This window comes from Panthera uncia, chromosome B1 (genome assembly GCF_023721935.1).
Source record: "Panthera uncia isolate 11264 chromosome B1, Puncia_PCG_1.0, whole genome shotgun sequence".
Taxonomy (NCBI): Eukaryota; Metazoa; Chordata; class Mammalia; order Carnivora; family Felidae; genus Panthera; species Panthera uncia.
In genome coordinates this window covers 158,100,477-158,119,532 of record NC_064811.1, presented here as the reverse complement: position 1 = coordinate 158,119,532, position 19,056 = coordinate 158,100,477, and the positions used below count along the sequence as shown (strand labels likewise).

The following is a 19,056-nucleotide window of genomic DNA, read 5'->3' as shown; positions in this document are numbered from 1 at the left end:
TGGGCAGGACAGAGGAAGGATATGAAGATGGCGCCTGCTAGCCTCCCCAGTCTCTGAAGAGGATTACAGTCAGTCTCCAGATGTGTGTTTAATTCAATGTGTACATAGCTATGTGGCCCTTAGGCCAGAGCTAAGAAGATAACTAATAAGCCTCTTTCACAGAAAGACTGGACGTGCATTTCAGTTTCTTGTCTCTGTACTGTGCCCGGTGGGGTATAGCCAGTCAACAACTATTTTTCCATTAGCTACAGTCCTATAGGACCCATGAAAGTAAACCCAATGACCACCAGAGCCAGGTGATCAACAGGTATCCGGTGGGTAGCAACCATAAAAACTGTGGCACCAAATGAGACACAAGCTCTTTCTGAGAGATTCCAGCAACCCAGAGTAATGAAGAAGGAAAGCACAAAATGGCACCTATGGCCTCTGTCTTTGAAAACTAATTCCTTAGGCCCTTAGATGTGTGTTAAATTCCCTCTTTCACAGGAATACTGGGCATTTCCGTCCTCTGTTCTAGGCCTTGTGAGTAGCCACAGAGTCTGATGAGTCCTTAAGAACTGTTTCCCGGAGAGAGGCCAAGATGGCGGAACAGCATGGAAGTTTTTTGTGTGTCTCGCATCCATGAAATACAGCCAGACCAACACTAAACCATCCTGCACACCTAGAAAAGTGGTCTGAGGATTAACACAACAATCTGCACAACCTGAACCACAGAGTTCAGTAGGTATGCAGTGCGGAGAGGTGAACTGGGGGAGACAGAAGCTGCGGAGGGCAGGGAGCCACTTTTGTATGTGGAGAGAGGATGGAGACAGGGCAGGGGGAGAATACAGGAAAAGCACACCACCCCACCCCCCCCGCGCCAAAGCAGATAGACAGAAAATGGAGAAGTGGAAACAGTCACAGGGACTGAACTAGAAAGGGAGAAAGGAGAAAGGAGAGGGTTTAAATTCCATTAAGACAATAGGGGCGCCTGGGTGGCTCAGTGGGTTGAGCGTCCGACTTTGGCTCAGGTCATGATCTCACAGTCTGTGAGTTTAAGCCCCGCGTCAGGCTCTGTGCTGACAGCTCAGAGCCTGGAGCCTGCCTCAGATTCTGTGTCTCCCTCTCTCTCTGACCCTCTCCTGTTCATGCTCTGTCCCTCTCTGTTTCAAAAATAAATAAACATTAAAAAAAATTTTTAAATAAAATAAATTCCATTAAGAGTATAAAAAAGGGAGAGCACAGAGTCTGAAACTCTGCAGCTCAATGCCTGGCAGTGCTCTGGTGGGAAGGCCGAATCCCCAGGAGCAGAGTGGGGTCCAGGAGGTTCTCAGGCCACACGGGGAGAAGCAGTTCCACTGCTGAGAGGACACCTGGTAGAGGCTGTGTGGGTCCCCCAAAGGCAATGCCCCAGTGGACCCGGGAGAACAACCACATTCGCTGGTGCTGGAACAACGTCATTAAGGGTGAATCCTGGTGCCAAATGTGTGTTGTGATTTTTCATAATCCCTGAAACACTGCTGCTACACTATCTTGCAAACTTTTTCTGGGGTGGGCTGACACCCAGCCGCAGTCTCTGGGGATTGGCAGCATGGTCCCGCAAACATTCCTGGATGTGGCCAACACCCAGCCATTACTCAGTGAGACCCTCCCGCAGAGGGCAGAATGGGTCAAAGCCACAGTCCCTCAGAAGTAAGGGGTTGAGAAACACAGCCACATCTGAGACAAAACTCAGGAGGGAGGTGCTGCCTGGGACTTCATCAGAGACTATGTAAAAGCAGGGAGTAGACAGAGGCCGAAGGCAAAGGACACGTGCGTAATTGCTGATCAGGGAGAACAGAGTTCCAATACTAGAGACTGGGTAGCTGGGTGCCGCCATTGTCACCGTTCCCATGCATGTGCATACGCACCTATAAGCACCACAACAATCCACCTCAAGAGGCTCCCAGCACCATCTAGTGAAGAATGGAGCCGTTACCCTAAGCCCCGCCCAACTGGGCAACCTTGCTCTTCAGGAACACAAGTCTCATCGCCTGCTTAGTGTATGGACTATAAAGTGCTTCATAGTTTGACTTCTAGAGGAAAACGAAGTAATTTCAGTCATATTTCAGTCTGTTCGCCAATCCATCTATTCAACTTTCTCTATTCTTTTTTGTTTCTTTTCTTTTTCTTGAGTACAAAAAGAGAAAAAAATCATTTTTATTAAAGTTATTTTTTTCTATTATATTTTTAACTTTTGTGTAAATTTTTTCAAATTCTATTTTACTTATCATTTCATTTTAGTCTACTTCAGTGTATTTAATTTTCAAATTTTAAAAGATTTCCTTTTTTTTTTTCTTTCCCATTTTTTCTCTAATGTATCAAGCCCCTTTCAACACCCAGACCAAAACACACCTAGGATCTAGCATAATTTATTCAATTTTGTGTGTGTGCATTTGTTTTTAATTTTTTAATTTTAATATTTGTTAATTTTCAGTTTTTTACCTCATTAATTCCTTTTCTCTCTTCAAAATGACAAAACGAAGAAATTCACCCCAAAAGAAGAGCAGAAAGAAACGACAGCCAGGGACTAACCAACACAGATACAAGCAAGATGTCTGAACCAGAATTTAGGATCACAATAATAAGAATACTAGCTGGAATCAAAAATAGATTAGAATCCCTTTCTGTGGAAATAAAAGAAGTAAAAGCTAGTCAGGATGAAATAGAAAATGTTATAACTGAGGTTCAATCTCGAATGGATGCCATGGCACCAAGGATGGATGAGGCAGAACAGAGAATCAGCGATATAGAGGACAAATTTATGGAGAATAATGAAGCAGAAAAAAGAGTGAGATTAACGCAAAAGAGCACAATTTAAGAATTAGAGAAATCAGCGACTCATTAAAAAGGAATAACATCAGAATCATAGGAGCCCAGAAGAGGAAGAGAGAGAAATAGGGGTAGAAGTGTTATGTGAGCAAATCCTAGCACAAAACTTTCCCAACATGGGGAAAGACACAGACATCAAAATCCAGGAATCACAGAAGACCCCCACTAGATTCAACAGAAACTGACCATCAATAAAGCATACCACAGTCAAATTCACATTATACTCAGGAAAGGAAAGAATCATGAAAGCATCAAGGGGAAAAAAGTCCTTAACCTACAAGGGAAGACAGATGAAGTTTGCAGCAGACCTATCCACAGAAACTTGGCAGGCCAGAAAGGAGTGGCAGGATATATTCAACGTGCTGAATCAGAAAAATATGCAGCCAAGAATTCTTTATCCAGCAAGGCTGTCATCCAAAACAGAAAGAGAGATAAAAAGTTTCCCACACAAACAAAACTTAAAGGAGTTTGTGACCACTAAACCAGCCGGCAAGAAATTTTAATGGGGACTCTCTGAAGGGAGAAAAGATGGGGGAAAAACAAATAAATAAAGACCAAAAGCAACAAAGACTAGAAAGGACCAGAGAATGCCACCAGAAACTCTACAAGCAACATAATGGCAATAAATTCATATCTTTCATACTCACTTTAAACGTCAATGGACTCAATGCTCCAATCAAAAGACACAGGGTAACAGAATGGATAAGAAAACAAGATCCATCTATATGCTGTTTACAAGAGACCCACTTTGAACTTAAAGACACCTTCAGATTCAAACTAAGGGGATGGAGAACCATCTATCATGCTAATGGTCAACAAAAGAAAGCCGGAGTAACCATACTTATCTCAGACAATCTAGACTTTAAAATAAAGACTATCAAGACATGCAGAAGGGCATTATATCATAATCAAGGGGCCTATCCACCAAGAAGTCCTAACAATTGTAAACACTTATGCACCAAATGTGGAAGAACCCAAGTATATAAATCAATTAATCACAAACATAAAGAAACTCATTGATAGTAATATCATAATATTAGGGGACTTCAACACCCCACTCACAGGAATGGACAGATCATCTAATCAAAAAATCCAAAGGAAACAATGGCTTTGAATGACACACTGGACCAGATGGATTTAACAGATATATTCAGAACATTTTATCCTAAAGCAGCAGAATATACATTCTTCTCCAGTGCACATGGAATGTTCTCCAGAATAGATCATATACTGGGACACAAATCAGCCCTAAGTACAAAGAGATCGAGACCATACCATGCATATTTTCAGACCACAATGCTATGAAACTGAAAATCAACCACAAGAAAAAAATTTGGAAAAGTAACAAATACTTGGAGAGTAAAGAACATCCTACTAAAGAATGAATGGGCTAACCAAGAAGTTAAAGAGGAAATTAAAAAGTATATGGAAGCCAATGAAAATGATAGCACCACAATCCAAAACCTCTGGGATGCAGCAAAGGCGGTCATAAGAACAAAGTATTAGCAATCCAGGCCTTCCTAAAGAAGGAAGAAAGATCTCAGATATACAACCTAACCTTACGCCTTAAAGAGCTGGAAGAAGAACAGCAAATAAAACTCAAAACCAGCAGAAGACAAGAAATAATAAAGATTAGAGCAGAAATTAATGCTATCAAAAACAAAAAACAAAAACAAAAACAAAAACAGTAGAACAGATCAATGAAACCAGAAGCTGGTTCTTTGAAAGAATTAACAAAATTGATAAACACCTAGCCAGTTTGATCAAAAAGAAAAAGGAAAGGACCCAAATAAATAAAATCAAGAATGAAAGAGGAGAGATCACAATCAACACAGCAGAAATAAAAACAATGAGAATATTATGAGCAATTATATGCCAATAAAATCTGGAAGAAATATACAAATTCCTAGAAACATATACACTACCAAAACTGAAACAGAAGAAATAGAAAATTTGAACAGACCCATAACCAGTAAGGAAATCGAATTAGTAATCAAAAATCTCCCAAAAAACAAGAGTCCAGGGCAGGTTGGCTTTCCAGGGGAATTCTACCAAACATTTAAGGAAGAATTAACACCTATACTTTTGAAGCTGTTCCAAAAAATAGAAATGGAAGGAAAACTTCCAAACTCTTTCCATGAAGCCAGCACTACCTTGATACCAAAACCAGAGAGACTCCACTAAAAAGGAGAACTATAGACCAATTTCCCTGATGAACATGGATGCAAAGAGCCTCAACAAGATATTAGCCAACTGGATCCAACAATACATTAAAAAAATTATTCCCCATGACCAAGTGGGATATATACCTGGGATGCAGGGCTGGTTCAATATCCACAAAACAATCAGTGTGATTCATTACATCAATAAAAGAAAGGATAAGAACCATATGATCCTCTCAATAGATGCAGAGAAAGCATTTGACAAAATACAGAATGCTTTCTTGATAAAAACCCTCAAGAAAGTAGGGATAGAAGGATCAGACCTCAAGATCATAAAAGCCATATATGAAAGACACAACACTAGTATCATCCTCAATAGAGAAAAAATGAGAGCTTTCCCCCTAAGGTCAGGAACAAGATAGGGATGTCCACTCTCGCCACTGTTATTCAACATGGTATTGGAAGGCTTAGCCTCTGTAATCAGACAACACAAAGAAATAAAAGGCATCCAAATTGGCCAGAAGGAGGTCAAACTTTCACTCTTCACAGATGACATGATACTCTATATGGAAAACCCGAAAGATTCTACCAACAAACTGCTAGAACTGATTCATGAATCCAGCAAAGTTGCAGGATATAAAATCAATGCACAGAAATCGGTTACATTCCTATACACCAACAATGAAGCGACAAAAAGAGAACTCAAGGAATCGATCCCATTTACAATTGCATCAAAATCCATAAAATACCTAGGAATAAATCTAACCAAAGAGCTGAAAAATCTATACACTGAAACTATAGAAAGCTTATGAAAGAAATTGAAGACACAAAAAAATGGAAAAAGATTCCATGCTCCTGGATAGGAAGAACAAATATTATTAAAATGTCGATACTACCCAAAGCAATCTACATATTCAATGCAATCCCTACCAAAATAACACCAGCATTCTTCACAGGGCGAGAACAAATAATCCTAAAATTTGTATGGAACCCAAAAGACCCTGAATAGCCAAAGCAATCTTGAAAAAGAAAACCAAAGCAGGAAGCATCACAATCCTGGACTTGAAGCTGTTCTACAAAGCTGTAATCATCAAGAGAGTATGGTACTGGCACAAGAACAGATACTCAGATCAATGGAATAGAATAGAGAACCCAGAAATGGACCCACAAATGTATGGCCAACTAATCTTTGACAAAACAGGAAAGAATATCCAATGGAATAATGACAGTCTCTTCAGCAAGTGGTACTGGGAAAACTGGACAGCAACATGCAGAAGAATGAACCTGGACCACTTTCTTACACCATACACAAAAATAAACTCAAAATGGATGAAAGACCTAAACGTCAGACAGGAAGCCATGAAAATCCTGAGGAGAAAGCAGGCAAAAACCTCTTTGATCTTGGCTGCAGCAACTTCTTACTCAACATGTCTCTCTCTGGAGGCAAGGGAAACAAAAGCAAAAATGAACTACTGGGACCTCATCAAAATAAAAAGCTTCTGCACAGCAAAAGAAACAATCAGCAAAACTAAAAGGCAACCGACAGAATGGGAGAAGATATTTACAAATGACATATCAGATAAAGGGTTAGTATCCAAAATGTATAAAGAACTTATCAAATTCAACACCCGAAAAACAAAAAATCCAGTGAAGAAATGGGCAAAAGACATGAATAGACACTTCTCCAAAGAAGACATCCAGATGGCCAACCGACACATGAAAAAATACTCCACATCACTCATCATCAGGGAAATACAAATCAAAACCATAATGAGATACCACCTCACACTTGTCAGAATGGCTAATATTAACAACTCAGGCAACAATAGATGTTGGCGAGGATGCGGAGAAAGAGAATCTCTTTTGCATTGTTGGTGGGAATGCAAGCCAGTGCAGCCACTCTGGAAAACATATGGAGGTTCCTCAAAAAACTAAAAATAGAACTACCCTATGACCCAACAATTGCACTACTAGGCTTTTGTCCACGGGACACAGGTGTGCTGTTTCGAAGGGACACACGCATCCCATGTTTATAGCAGCACTATCAACAATAGCGAAAGTAGGGAAGGAGCCCAAATGTCCATCGATGGATGAATGGATAAAGAAGATGTGGTGTATATATATACAATGGAGTATTACTCGGCAATCAAAAAGAATGAAATCTTGCCACTTGCAACTACATGGATGGAACTGGAGGGTATTATGGTAAGTGAAATTAGTCAATCAGAGAAAGACAAGTATCATATGACTTCACTCATATGAGGACTTTAAGAGACAAAACAGATGAACATAAGGGAAGGGAAACAAAAAATAATATAAAAACAGGTAGGGGGACAAAACAGAAGAGACTCATAAATATGGAGAACAAACTGAGGGTTACTGGAGGGGTTGTGGGAGGGGGATGGGCTAAATGGGCAAGGGGCACTAAGGAATCTACTCCTGAAATCATTGCTGCACTATATGCTAACTAATTTGGATGTAAATTTTAAAAAAATAAAAAATAAAATAAATAAAATAAAATAATGCAGAAAATCCATTAGGATAAACTATTTTTAACCTACTTTACCAAGCCTTTGATCAGAACTTCATAACAAAAATATAAACTTCACAAGATAAGTCCCATTTTTTTAGGTAGTAGTTAAGATTATGGGCTCTGGAGTTAGACCTGTGGGTTCAACCTGAGAGACACCACCAGATCCAAGAGTCCTGAAATTGTTTAACCTATTGAAATCTCAATCTCATTAGTAAAAAGTTAGTATGCATAGAGATAAATTTTGGCAAGTTTTTTTTTTTACTGACAACCAGAGAGTATGATGCCTGAATGAAGTATATAATAATGTATGAATAATCAGAACTGAATAAAAATTCCCTAAATTAAGCTACATCATTGTCACAGATCTTTGTTTTCTAAGAATACTGAAATATTATTCTTACATGAATAGATATGCAATATCATGAGGTCTTAGAGAAAGATAGGACTTTTTCCATTCTAAAAATCTATGCAATACTTCATCTGCCTCACCAACTGTAGAAATCTTATTGTTATCTGACCATAACTCCAACGATGACAGCACAATAGTAACTTTAAATTGGGCAAACATCTAAAGACAAAAGAGGTAAATACATGAAAAATTAATCTTTGTTATTTTACAATAACCATGAAATTAATTCAATGCATTGACAAATCCACGCTCAGTCTATACAGATGGCTTAATTATTCAGAAATGCCACGTTAAGTTAATTGCCAATTATAATTTCAAAACTAGTATAAATTTTTCTAACTAGTATGAAAAGGAAAATACTTACTGCATTTACAAGGCCAATAATTTCGATGATTTTATTTGTTACTATCATGCTTTCAGAGCCCAAGTAATCATACTGAAAAACAAAATTAATTTTAAATTGAAATACAATCTGTTGTGTAGTATGTTTGAGATATACTCTCCATCTACTCTCAAAAGTTTGAGACTGCTTGGGAGTTAGATCAGTGCAAAATAAGATAGTAACAATAAAAAAATAAATATAAATTGGACCACTCAAATATGCCGGTGGGAATGTAAAATCATACAGCCATTCTGGAAAGTTTAACAGCTTCTTTCAAAACAAATAATGTACTGACCACATGACCCAGCAATTGCACTCCTGGGCATTTAGCCTAAAGAAATAAAAACTGATGCTCACAAAAAATCTATACATAAATGTCCATAACAGTTTTATTCCTATTAGCCAAAAACTGGAAACAATTCATATGTCCTTCAGTCGTTAACTGGTTAAACAAATTGTGGTACATTCATAACATGTAATACTGTTCAGTAATAAAAAGTAACTCACTAAACTGGATAAAACTTAAGAAAACATGCTGAGTATTAAAAAATCTCAAAAGGATATATACCACAAGGTAACATTTATGCAATATTCCTGAAACCAAGAGATGGAGAACAAATTAGTGACTGCCAGTGGTTAAGAAGTGTAGGGAGGCAGGGAGAAACAAATGTGACAATGAAGTTAGAACATGAGAGAGTCTTATTAGTGATGGTACTATTGAGTGTCTTGATTGTGACAGTGATTACATAAGGCTACATAAGTGGCCCTACTGCATAAAACTACACACACACACACACACACACAAATGAGTGTATATACAACTGCTGAAATCTGAATAAACTTTGTGGAATGTGCCAATGTCAAATTCCATATCTATAAATCATCTCTCTAAAGTACAGCATCCCTTGATGTCCACTCTCACCACTCTTAGTCAACATAGTATTGGAAGTCTTAGTCTCTGCAATCAGACAACACAAATAAAAAGCATCCAAATCGGCCAGGAGGTCAAACTTGCACTCTCGCAGATGACATGATACTCTTAGGGAAAACCCAAAAGATTCCACCAACAAACTGCTAGAACTGATCCATGAATTCAGCAAAGTCGCAGGATATAAAATCAAGCACAGAAATTGGTTGCATTCCTATAAACCAACAATGAAGCAACAGAAAGAGAAATCAAGGAATCGATCCCATTTACAATTGCATCAAAATCCATAAAATACCTAGGAATAAATCTAACCAAAGAGGTGAAAAATCTATACACTGAAACTATAGAAAGCTCATGAAAGAAATTGAAGAAGACACAAAAAATGGAAAAATATTCCATGCTCATGGACTGGAGGAACAAATATTGTTAAAACATCAATACTACCCTAAGCAATCTACATACTCCATGCAATACCTATCAAAATAATACCAGCATACTTCACAGAGACAGAGCCAACAATCCTAATATTTGTATGGAACCAGAAAAGACACTGAATAGCCAAAGCAATCTCTTTAAACATTTTTAATGTTTATTTATTTTTAAGAGAGAGAGAGAGAGAAAGCGAGCAGGGGAGGGGCAGAGAGAGAGGGAGACACAGAATCCAAAGAAGGGTTCAGGCTCTGAGCTGCCAGCATAGCGCCCATGGATTCAAGGAACCCATGAACCACAAGATCATGACTTGAGCCAGAGTCAGACACTTAACTGACTGAGCCACCCAGGTGCCCCCAAGAACTTACCAAACTCAACACAAAAAAACCAAATAATCCAGTGAAGAAATGGGCAAAAGACATACATAGACACTTTTCATAAGAAGACATTCAGATGGCTAACAGACACATGAAAAATTGCTCAACATCACTCATCATCAGAGAAATGCAAATCAAAACCACAATGAGATACCACCTCACACTTGTCAGAATGGCTAAAATGAACAACTCAGTCAACAACAGATGCTGGAGAGGATGAGGAGAAAGAGGAACCCTTTTGCACTGCTGGTGGGAATGGAAACTGGGGCAGCCACTCTGGAAAACAGTATGAAGGTTCCTCAAAAAACTAAAAATAGAACTACCCTATGACCCAGCAATTGCACTACTAGGTATTTATGCAAAGGATACACGTGTTCTGTTTCAAAGGGACATATGCACCGCAATGTTTACAGCAGCTCTATCAACAACAGCCAATGTAGAAAGAGCCCAAATGTTCACTGACAGATGAATGGATAAAGAAGATATGGTAGATAGATAGATAGATAGATGATAGATAGATAGATGATAGATACATAGATAGATAGATAGATACAGATATAGATAGATAGATAGATAGATAGACAGATAGATAGATAGATAGATAGTGGAGTATTACTTGACAATCAAAAAGAATGAAATCTTGCGTTTTGCAACAACATGGATGGAACTAGAGGGTACTATGCTAAACGAAATTAGTTAGAGAAAGACAAATATATGACTTCACTCATGTGGAATTTAAGATTCAAAACAGATGAACATAGGGTAAGGGAAGCAAAAATAATATAAACATAGGGAGAGGGACAAAACATAAGATACTCTTTAAATATAGAGAACAAACTGTGGATTCCTAGAGGGATTGTGGGTGGGGGGATGGCTAAATGGGCAAGGGGCATTGAGGAAGACACTTGTTGGGATGAGCACAGAGTATTACACATAGGGGATGAATCAGTGGGTTCTACTCCTGAAATCATTATTGCACTACATGTTAACTTAACTAACTTGGATGTAAATTAAAAAATAAAAATAAAACAATTATATAATTTTGAGTATTTGGCTTTTCAGTTTGCAAGTTTTTTCACTGTTCTCTCTCTGACATGTAGTCTAAAATTTGGAATTTTTAAATTCCTTTTTAGCTAGGGATAATCATGTATTCACACCAAATATTTACAGCAAAGAAAAAGAAAAACACATACCAAAGCTTTATCCACCACAATATGCATCTCTAGATAAAGAGGGATTAAATCCGGAACAGTTGATTGTGACTAGAAAAAAGATAAAGAATACTTAAAAGCATATAAAACTTTCATAAATTGTTTATCCTGAGCTTTTAAAATCATTTTCCCACTTTACTGAGGAATAATTGACAAATAAAAATTATATGTATTTAAGGTATAAGATCAGATGTTCATATATACACATATAGTGAAATAATTGCCACAATCAAGCTAATTAACATATCCACCTCACATAGCTACAATTTTCTGTGTGTGTGTGTGTGTGTGTGTGTGTGTGTGTGTGAGATGAGAACCTGTAAGATCAACACTCAGGAAATTTCAAGTTTACAATATGCTATTGTTAACTATAGTCATATTACTGTATATTAAATCTCCAGAACTTACTTATCTTGTATAACTGAAACTTAGTACCATTTGGCCAACATTTCACCATTTCTCCCTGTCCTCAGGTCCTGGCAACTACCATTTTATTCCTTGCCTCTGAGTTTGACTATTTTAGATAACACATATAAGTGAGATCATGTATTATTTGTCTTTCTGTGCATGGCTTACTTCACTTAGCATAACATCCTCCAGGTTCATCAATGTTGTCACAGATGGGAAGATTTCCTTCTTTTTTAAGGCTGAATATTCCATTGCATAAACATATTACAATTGCCAACAAATTGGGCACTCTGGAAGAAATGGACAAATTCCTAGAAACATACAAACTACCAAAACTGAAACAGGAAGAAATAGAAAATTTGAACAGACCCATAACTAGCAAAGAAACTGATTCAGTAACCAAAAATCTCCCAACAAAAAAAAATCTCCCAAAAAGGCCACGTATGTTTCCCAGGGGAATTCTACAAGACATTTAAAGAAGACTTAATACCTGTTCTTCTCAAACTGTTCCAAAAAAATAGAAATGGAAGGAAAACATCCAAACTCCTTCTACAAGGGTAGCATTGATTCCAAAGCCAGACAAGGACCCCATTAAAAAAGGAGAATTATAGGCCAACATCCCTGATGAACATGGATGCAAAAATTCTAAATAAGATACTAGCAAAACAAATCCAACAGTATATTAAAAGAATAATTCACCATGATCAAGTGGGCTGCAACGGTGGTTTAATATTCACAAATCAATCAACATGATACACCACATTATTAAGAAAAGAACCATATGATCCTCTCATAGATGCAGAAAAAGCATTTGACAAAGTGCAGCATCTATTCTCAATAAAAACCCTCAACAAAGTAGGGACACACCTCAACATCATAAAGGCCACATATGAAAGACCCATAGGTAATATCATCCTCAATGGGGAAAAACTGAGAGCTTTAACTAAATGGTCAAGAAGAAGACAAGGATGTCCATTATCACCATTACTATTTAATACAGTACTAGAAGTCTTAGCCTCAGCAATCAGACAACAACAACAAAAAATAATAATAATAAAGGGTATCCAAACTGGCAAGGAAAAAGTCAAACTTTCACTATGTGCATATGACATTATATTCTATGTAGGAAACCCAAAAGACCCCACCAAAAAATTACCAGAATTAATACATGATTTCAATAAAGTTTCAGGATATAAAATCAATGTACATTAATGGGTTGCATTTCTAGACATCAATAACAATACAGCAGAAAAAGAAATCAAGGAATTGATCGTATTTGCAATTGCACCAAAAAAAATTAGATACTTAAGAATAAACCTAACCAAAGAGGTAAAAGATCTATACTCTTAAGACTATGTAACACTTATAAAAGAAATCAAAGAGGACACAAAGAAATGGAAAGGATTCCATGCTCATGGATTAGAAGAACATTGTTAAAATGTCGATACTACCCAAACCATCTACACATTTAATGCAATCCCCATCAAAATAACACAAGCATTTTTCACAGAACTAGAACAAACAATCCTAAAATTTGTATGGAAACACAAAAGACCCCGAACAGCCAAAGAAGAAAAACAAATACAAATCAAAAACCACACTGAGATATCACCTCACGCCAGTCAGAGTGGCTAAAATGAACAAATCAGGAGACTATAGATGTTGAAGAGGATGTGGAGAAACGGAACCCTCTTGCACTGTCGGTGGGAATACAAACTGGTGCAGCCACTCTGGAAAACAGTGTGGAGGTTCCTCAAAAAATTAAAAATTGATCTACCCTATGACCCAGAAATAGCACTGCTAGGAATTTACCCAAGGGATAGAGGAGTGCTTATGCATAGGGGCACTTGTACCCCAATGTTTATCGTAGCACTTTCAACAATAGCCAAATTATGGAAAGAGCCTAAATGTCCATCAACTGATGAATGGATAAAGAAACTGTGGTTTATATACACAATGGAGTACTACGTGGCAATGAGAAAGAATGAAATATGGCCCTTTGTAGCAACATGGATGGAACTGGAGAGTGTTATGCTAAGTGAAATAAGCCATACAGAGAAAGATACCATATGTTTTCACTCTTATGTGGATCCTGAGAAACTTAACAGAAACTCATGGGGGGAGGGGAAGGGAAAAAAAAAAAAAAGAGGTTAGAGTAGGAGAGAGCCAAAGCATAAGAGACTCTTAAAAACTGAGAACAGACTGAGGGTTGATGGGGGGTGGGAGGGAGGGAAGAGTGGGTGATGGGTATTGAAGAGGGCATCTTTTGGGATGAGCACTGGGTGTTGTATGGAAACCAATTTGACAATAAATTTCATATATTAAAAAAAATAAATTGTGGTTTATATACACAATGGAATACTACTTAGCAATGAGAAAGAATGAAATATGGCCTTTTGTAGCAACGTGAATGGAACTGGAGAGTGTTATGCTAAGTGAAATAAGTCATACAGAGAAAGACAGATATCATTTGTTTTTACTCTTATGTGGATCCTGAGAAACTTAACAGAAGACCAGGGGGAAGGGGAAGGAAAAAAAAAAAGAGAGGGTGGGAGCCAAACCATAAGAGACTCTTAAAAACTGAGAATTAACTGAGGGTTGATGGGGGGTGGGAGGGAGGGGAAAGTGGGTGATGGGCATTGAGGAGGGCACCTGTTGGGATGAGCACTGGGTGTTGTATGGAAACCAGTTTGACAATAAATTTCATATTTAAAAAAAAAGGAAAAAAAAACAAAACTGGAGGCATCACAATTTTGGATTTCATGCTATATTATAGTCACTAAAACAGTATGGTACTGCCACAAAAGCAGACACATAGATCAATGGAACAGAATAGTAAACCCAGATGTGGACCCACAACTGTATAGTCAATTAATCTTCAACAAAGCAGGAAAGGATATGCATTCCAAAAAGGTCTCTTCAACAAATGGTGTTGAGAAAACTGGGCAGCAACAGGCAGAAAAATGAAACTGACCACTTTCTTACACCATATATGAAAATAAATTCAACATGGGTGGGGGTGGGGAAAAATGAATGAAGGTCGTCAAAAGGTACAAACTTCCAAGCTATAAGACAAATAAGTTCTGTGAATGTAACGTACATAAGGTGACTATAATTAATAATACTGTAATGTATATTTGAGAGCTGCTAAGAGAGTGAACTTAAAAGTTCTCATCACAAGAAAGAAAACTGTAACTATGTGGTGATGGATGTTAACTAGGCTTACTGTGGAATTCATTTTGCAATATATGTAAATATCAAAACATTATGTTATACACCTAGAACTAATAAGATGTTATATGCCAATTACCTCTCAATAAAACTGGAAAAAACTTTTTAAGCATAAATAAATTTTTTTAAAAGAGTCACAGATTCTGAATGTTAAAAGCAAAAGCCACCTCCAAAGACAGGGTGTCCCACCATCCTGCCTTATATCCACAAAAATACAATAAGAGTGGATCTTGGCAGAGCACCAACATTGTCCACCACACTTGTTCATCTAAGCCACTGTAAATTACCATTATAAATTCTTAGATGGAAAAAATTCAGTATTTAGTTAACAAAATTTCATTTAAAATTATAAATTTATATTATATTATATTATATTATATTATATATAATTTTATATATATCACTAAACACTTTGGTGCTGCATGTACATTTCAAAATCCACTTGAACCCTGTATTATTTGGGGCATAGGATTAGAATCTATAACAGAGACACTAAAATAATAGTGGATTAAACAATGGAAGTTTATTTCTCCCTTACATAAAAGTTTGAAGAGGTATGGTGGTTTAGTCTTGTAAATTCTTCAGGAGTAAGGCTCACTCTACATTATTGTTCTGCCATGAATGGCATCATCCTCATCCTAGTAGACTATGATGTATGAACATGTCCACATTGCAACCAGCAGTAAGTGAAAAGGAGAAGATAAGCTCTCTTTCTTTAGAATTCAATCCAGATATGACAGACATTATACCTGTTCACATGTCACTAGCTATAACTTCTTCACATGACCCTATGTAGATACATGGGAAGTTTGAAAAATGTAGTCTTTTTTCACATGCCCAGCTAAATTGTGAGGGGTTTTGTTTGTTTTTTTAAACTGAAAGAAGATGGAAAAACATGCACTGGGAACAACTAACACTGCCATATATGTCTTTTATAAACTATGCATATTTATGCCACATTTACTTAGAAAAAAATTTTATTTCACAATTACTTTTATGAAAATTAAAACATGAAAGTATACAAGGTGAACACTGGAACAATTTACATGGCTATACATAACAATCTTGCTTTCAACATTTTAATTTTAATTATAGATATAATTTAATGCTGTCTCCTTATTTATGAATGCAATCTTTATAAACACTGTCCTTATTAAATAACTTCCAGGAATACAGACACAAAGTCAGGAGTTGAACTAAATTAAATTTATATTGAATACACACTAGTTAATTTTTAGAAAGTTATTAATATGTAACAAAATAAGAATTAAAATAAAAATGGGTCATAAAAAAGTAAACGATCAATTGATGCAAGGAGAAAAAGGCAATGTATGGTTCAAAGGAAATTTTAACATTAAGGAAAGATGGGTATGTTCTCAAGGAAAGAATATTTGCTACAGTTATACAATAGGTTAATACATTTCTCTTATACATAAATAAAAGCAATAATTTCCCTGAAAGTAGTAAAAACAACACATACAAACTCACTTTTTCACTTATAATAATGTTATAGTCCACTGGGTTTTGTTCTATGCCTCGGTTATCTTTGGTAAGAGCTGCAAATTCATTGTTTCCATCCCTTAATTTATAAATAAGATGCTGAAATTCAACTACAGATTCCAGAGGCTCAATTCCATAAGAAACATTTTCAAACTGCAGTATTCCTCTGTAAAATTATGGATAAAAATGTTAAGTGCTTTCAATCAATTCTATATGATAAAATTCTGACAGAATCCTAAAGAAGAAGGAGGATGGTAAAGAATGTTTCTGAGCTCAGTATTTTTAGCCAAATTCTTTATATTTTGGAGATAACTCTGAAGAAACAAAGGATCTCCTGCAATCCACAAAACTAACTTTTCATTTCATTCTCTTCATAGTTGTAAAGGCAGAAGAAATTATGTAATCAGTTGCTAGGTATATAAGTATACAGCATTACAGTCATCAAGAAATTCCCTGTCCTCCAAGTAAGTGACTTAAAGAAAGCAACAGTAAATAGAAATCTTAATGAATTTCTCTCTGCTTTGTGTTGGTTTTGAAAACTGCTTATATTGCTTATATAACAAAACTATATGTAATGAGTAATTTTATTTATAAAAATAAAATTTAGCAGTAATTATGAAAATACATGTATTTTCATTAAGTACACAGTCTGAATAAGAAATTAAAAACATGAGTTTAAAGAGTAAACAACTTTCATAACTATTATTTCCTGCAAACAGATTATATTTCAATAAGCTAAGTAGTAAGACACTTCCCAAAAACCAAATTTCAGGGTTCCATATAACAAGTACCAAAGAACATTTATTTGTGAAAATAAGGAGCTTATACTACAAAATGAAGGTGAAGAGTTTCCTGACAGAATGGAAAACTCTAGGCATTAAGGAGGAAACCCTACAATTCTTAGAGTTTAAAACAGTGATATTATTAGAAAAATATGAGTACTATATTAATAACTATTTGTTTATATAGAATTTGTCTCCTCTCCCTGAAGGTGATTTTCCTGAAGAAAAAGATTGTTTGTCTTTATTTATCTTTATATCTCCAAACACGAGGCTAGTAGGTGATATATCAGAGTACCAAAAATATTATTTGCTGAAAAACTAAGTTATCCTAAACAGCTCTTCCAAGTTGCTCTAGTCATGTACATTCAGTTGTCATTTCTGTAGTTAAGAAAAAATAAGATATAGATTAAAGAAACTAGGAAATCTAAACCTTCAAGGAAGTTAGAAATGTCTCTAGTCAGCAAGGAACGTGAAGAGATACAAGAGAAGAAAGATGTTCACTGAAGGATATCATTGTACATGGGAATCCTCTTCCAGCTCCAAACTTAATATAAACATAACAAATTCACTGCAGCCAAAAATCATTAACTATAGTGTTCACATATCAATGATAGAAAATAAATAACCTCAATCCAGTGCACGTGCTGAGTGTAACAACAGAATTGGGATATCCTTCAACATACCCCTGGTAATAGCACTGAGCCTATGGAAAAAAAAAAAAAGTGGTTACTTAGGATTAACAAAACTTTCTAATGATTTCTTATTTTTATACTTGCCAGAACTTTCTGAGTATTTTCACAGGCTACATGGTTTATATCAATATGAATAAAGTGACACTCAGAAAGTTTCCCTCTATTTGTCACTTTCACTATATTAACTACTCTTCTGATGAATACTTGAGGTTATTATTTTATACCCTGCTTCCAAAGTGTTACCCATATTTTATGTTAAATTACTTTCTAATATATAAATTTAGCTCATCAATCAAAAGACAAAGATTATGAATCTGAATATCTTTAAAAATCTAATATTCTGCTAAAAAGAAACACCTAAAATTTAAAGGCAGAGAAAGATTAAAGAACTAGAAAAAGATACACCATATCAACACAAACCAAAAGGATGATTCTGGACCTATACTAATACAGGAAATGAAGACTTTAAGGCAAGAAGCATTACTAGTGATAAAGAGGGACATTTCATAATGAAAAGAATTTCAACTGACCAGGAAGATACAAATATTCCAAATCTGTATTCACTTAATACATAGCTTCAAAATACATAAGCCCAAAATTGAAAGAATAATAAAAATAAAGAAATGCATAATCATACTAAAAGATAACATTTGTCAGTAACTGATAAATCAAGCATTCAGAATCTACAGAAGATTTAAACAGCATGTTAGCAACCTAATATAAGTAGAACAAAAACTGTAGAATACACTGTCTTTTTAAAGAGCATGGAACATTTACAAAAATGAAATCAACTTCTGAGCCATGAAGCAAGACAACAAATTTTAAAGAGCTGAAGTCATACAAAGTTTGGTCTCTGACCACAATACAATTAAGCTAGAAATACATCAAACATCATCACAGAGAGGGGAAAAAAAAAAAAGGAAGATTATATAATTTCCAAGACACAGTAGATAAATTTTGGTGGAAACCAATGTAAGATTTCTTTTTAAAACACTGCTTTATACTGAAACTAAGGGGAGGAAGAAGGAACAAGAAAAAGAAACTGATGGTCCTATCCAATAAAAGTGAAGTGACATGGTGTCCAAATTCAATCTTTCAACAAATTTTTGTTATGCTAACCATGTGCCAGGCATTTTTCTAGACACTGGGGATACATCAGTGA

General features: G+C 36.0%; 1 protein-coding gene across 5 annotated transcripts in view; it reads right to left on the bottom strand.

Annotated features, from left to right (window-relative positions):
- The window catches only part of LOC125923826 (disintegrin and metalloproteinase domain-containing protein 32-like), a 181,006-nt gene that overhangs the window by 134,514 nt on the left and 27,436 nt on the right, over positions 1-19,056 (bottom strand). For all 5 annotated transcript variants that reach the window (XR_007458172.1, XM_049632438.1, XM_049632437.1 and 2 more), the window contains exons 5-9: positions 17,829-17,905; positions 16,409-16,586; positions 11,264-11,332; positions 8,319-8,390; positions 7,947-8,113 (exon numbers count right to left, since the gene is read on the bottom strand). Coding sequence is in view for 4 of the 5 variants with exons in the window: in XM_049632438.1 (XP_049488395.1) it covers positions 7,947-8,113; positions 8,319-8,390; positions 11,264-11,332; positions 16,409-16,586; positions 17,829-17,905 (563 nt within the window). In the remaining variant the exon portion in view is untranslated. The remainder of the gene's footprint in view (positions 1-7,946; positions 8,114-8,318; positions 8,391-11,263; positions 11,333-16,408; positions 16,587-17,828; positions 17,906-19,056) is intronic.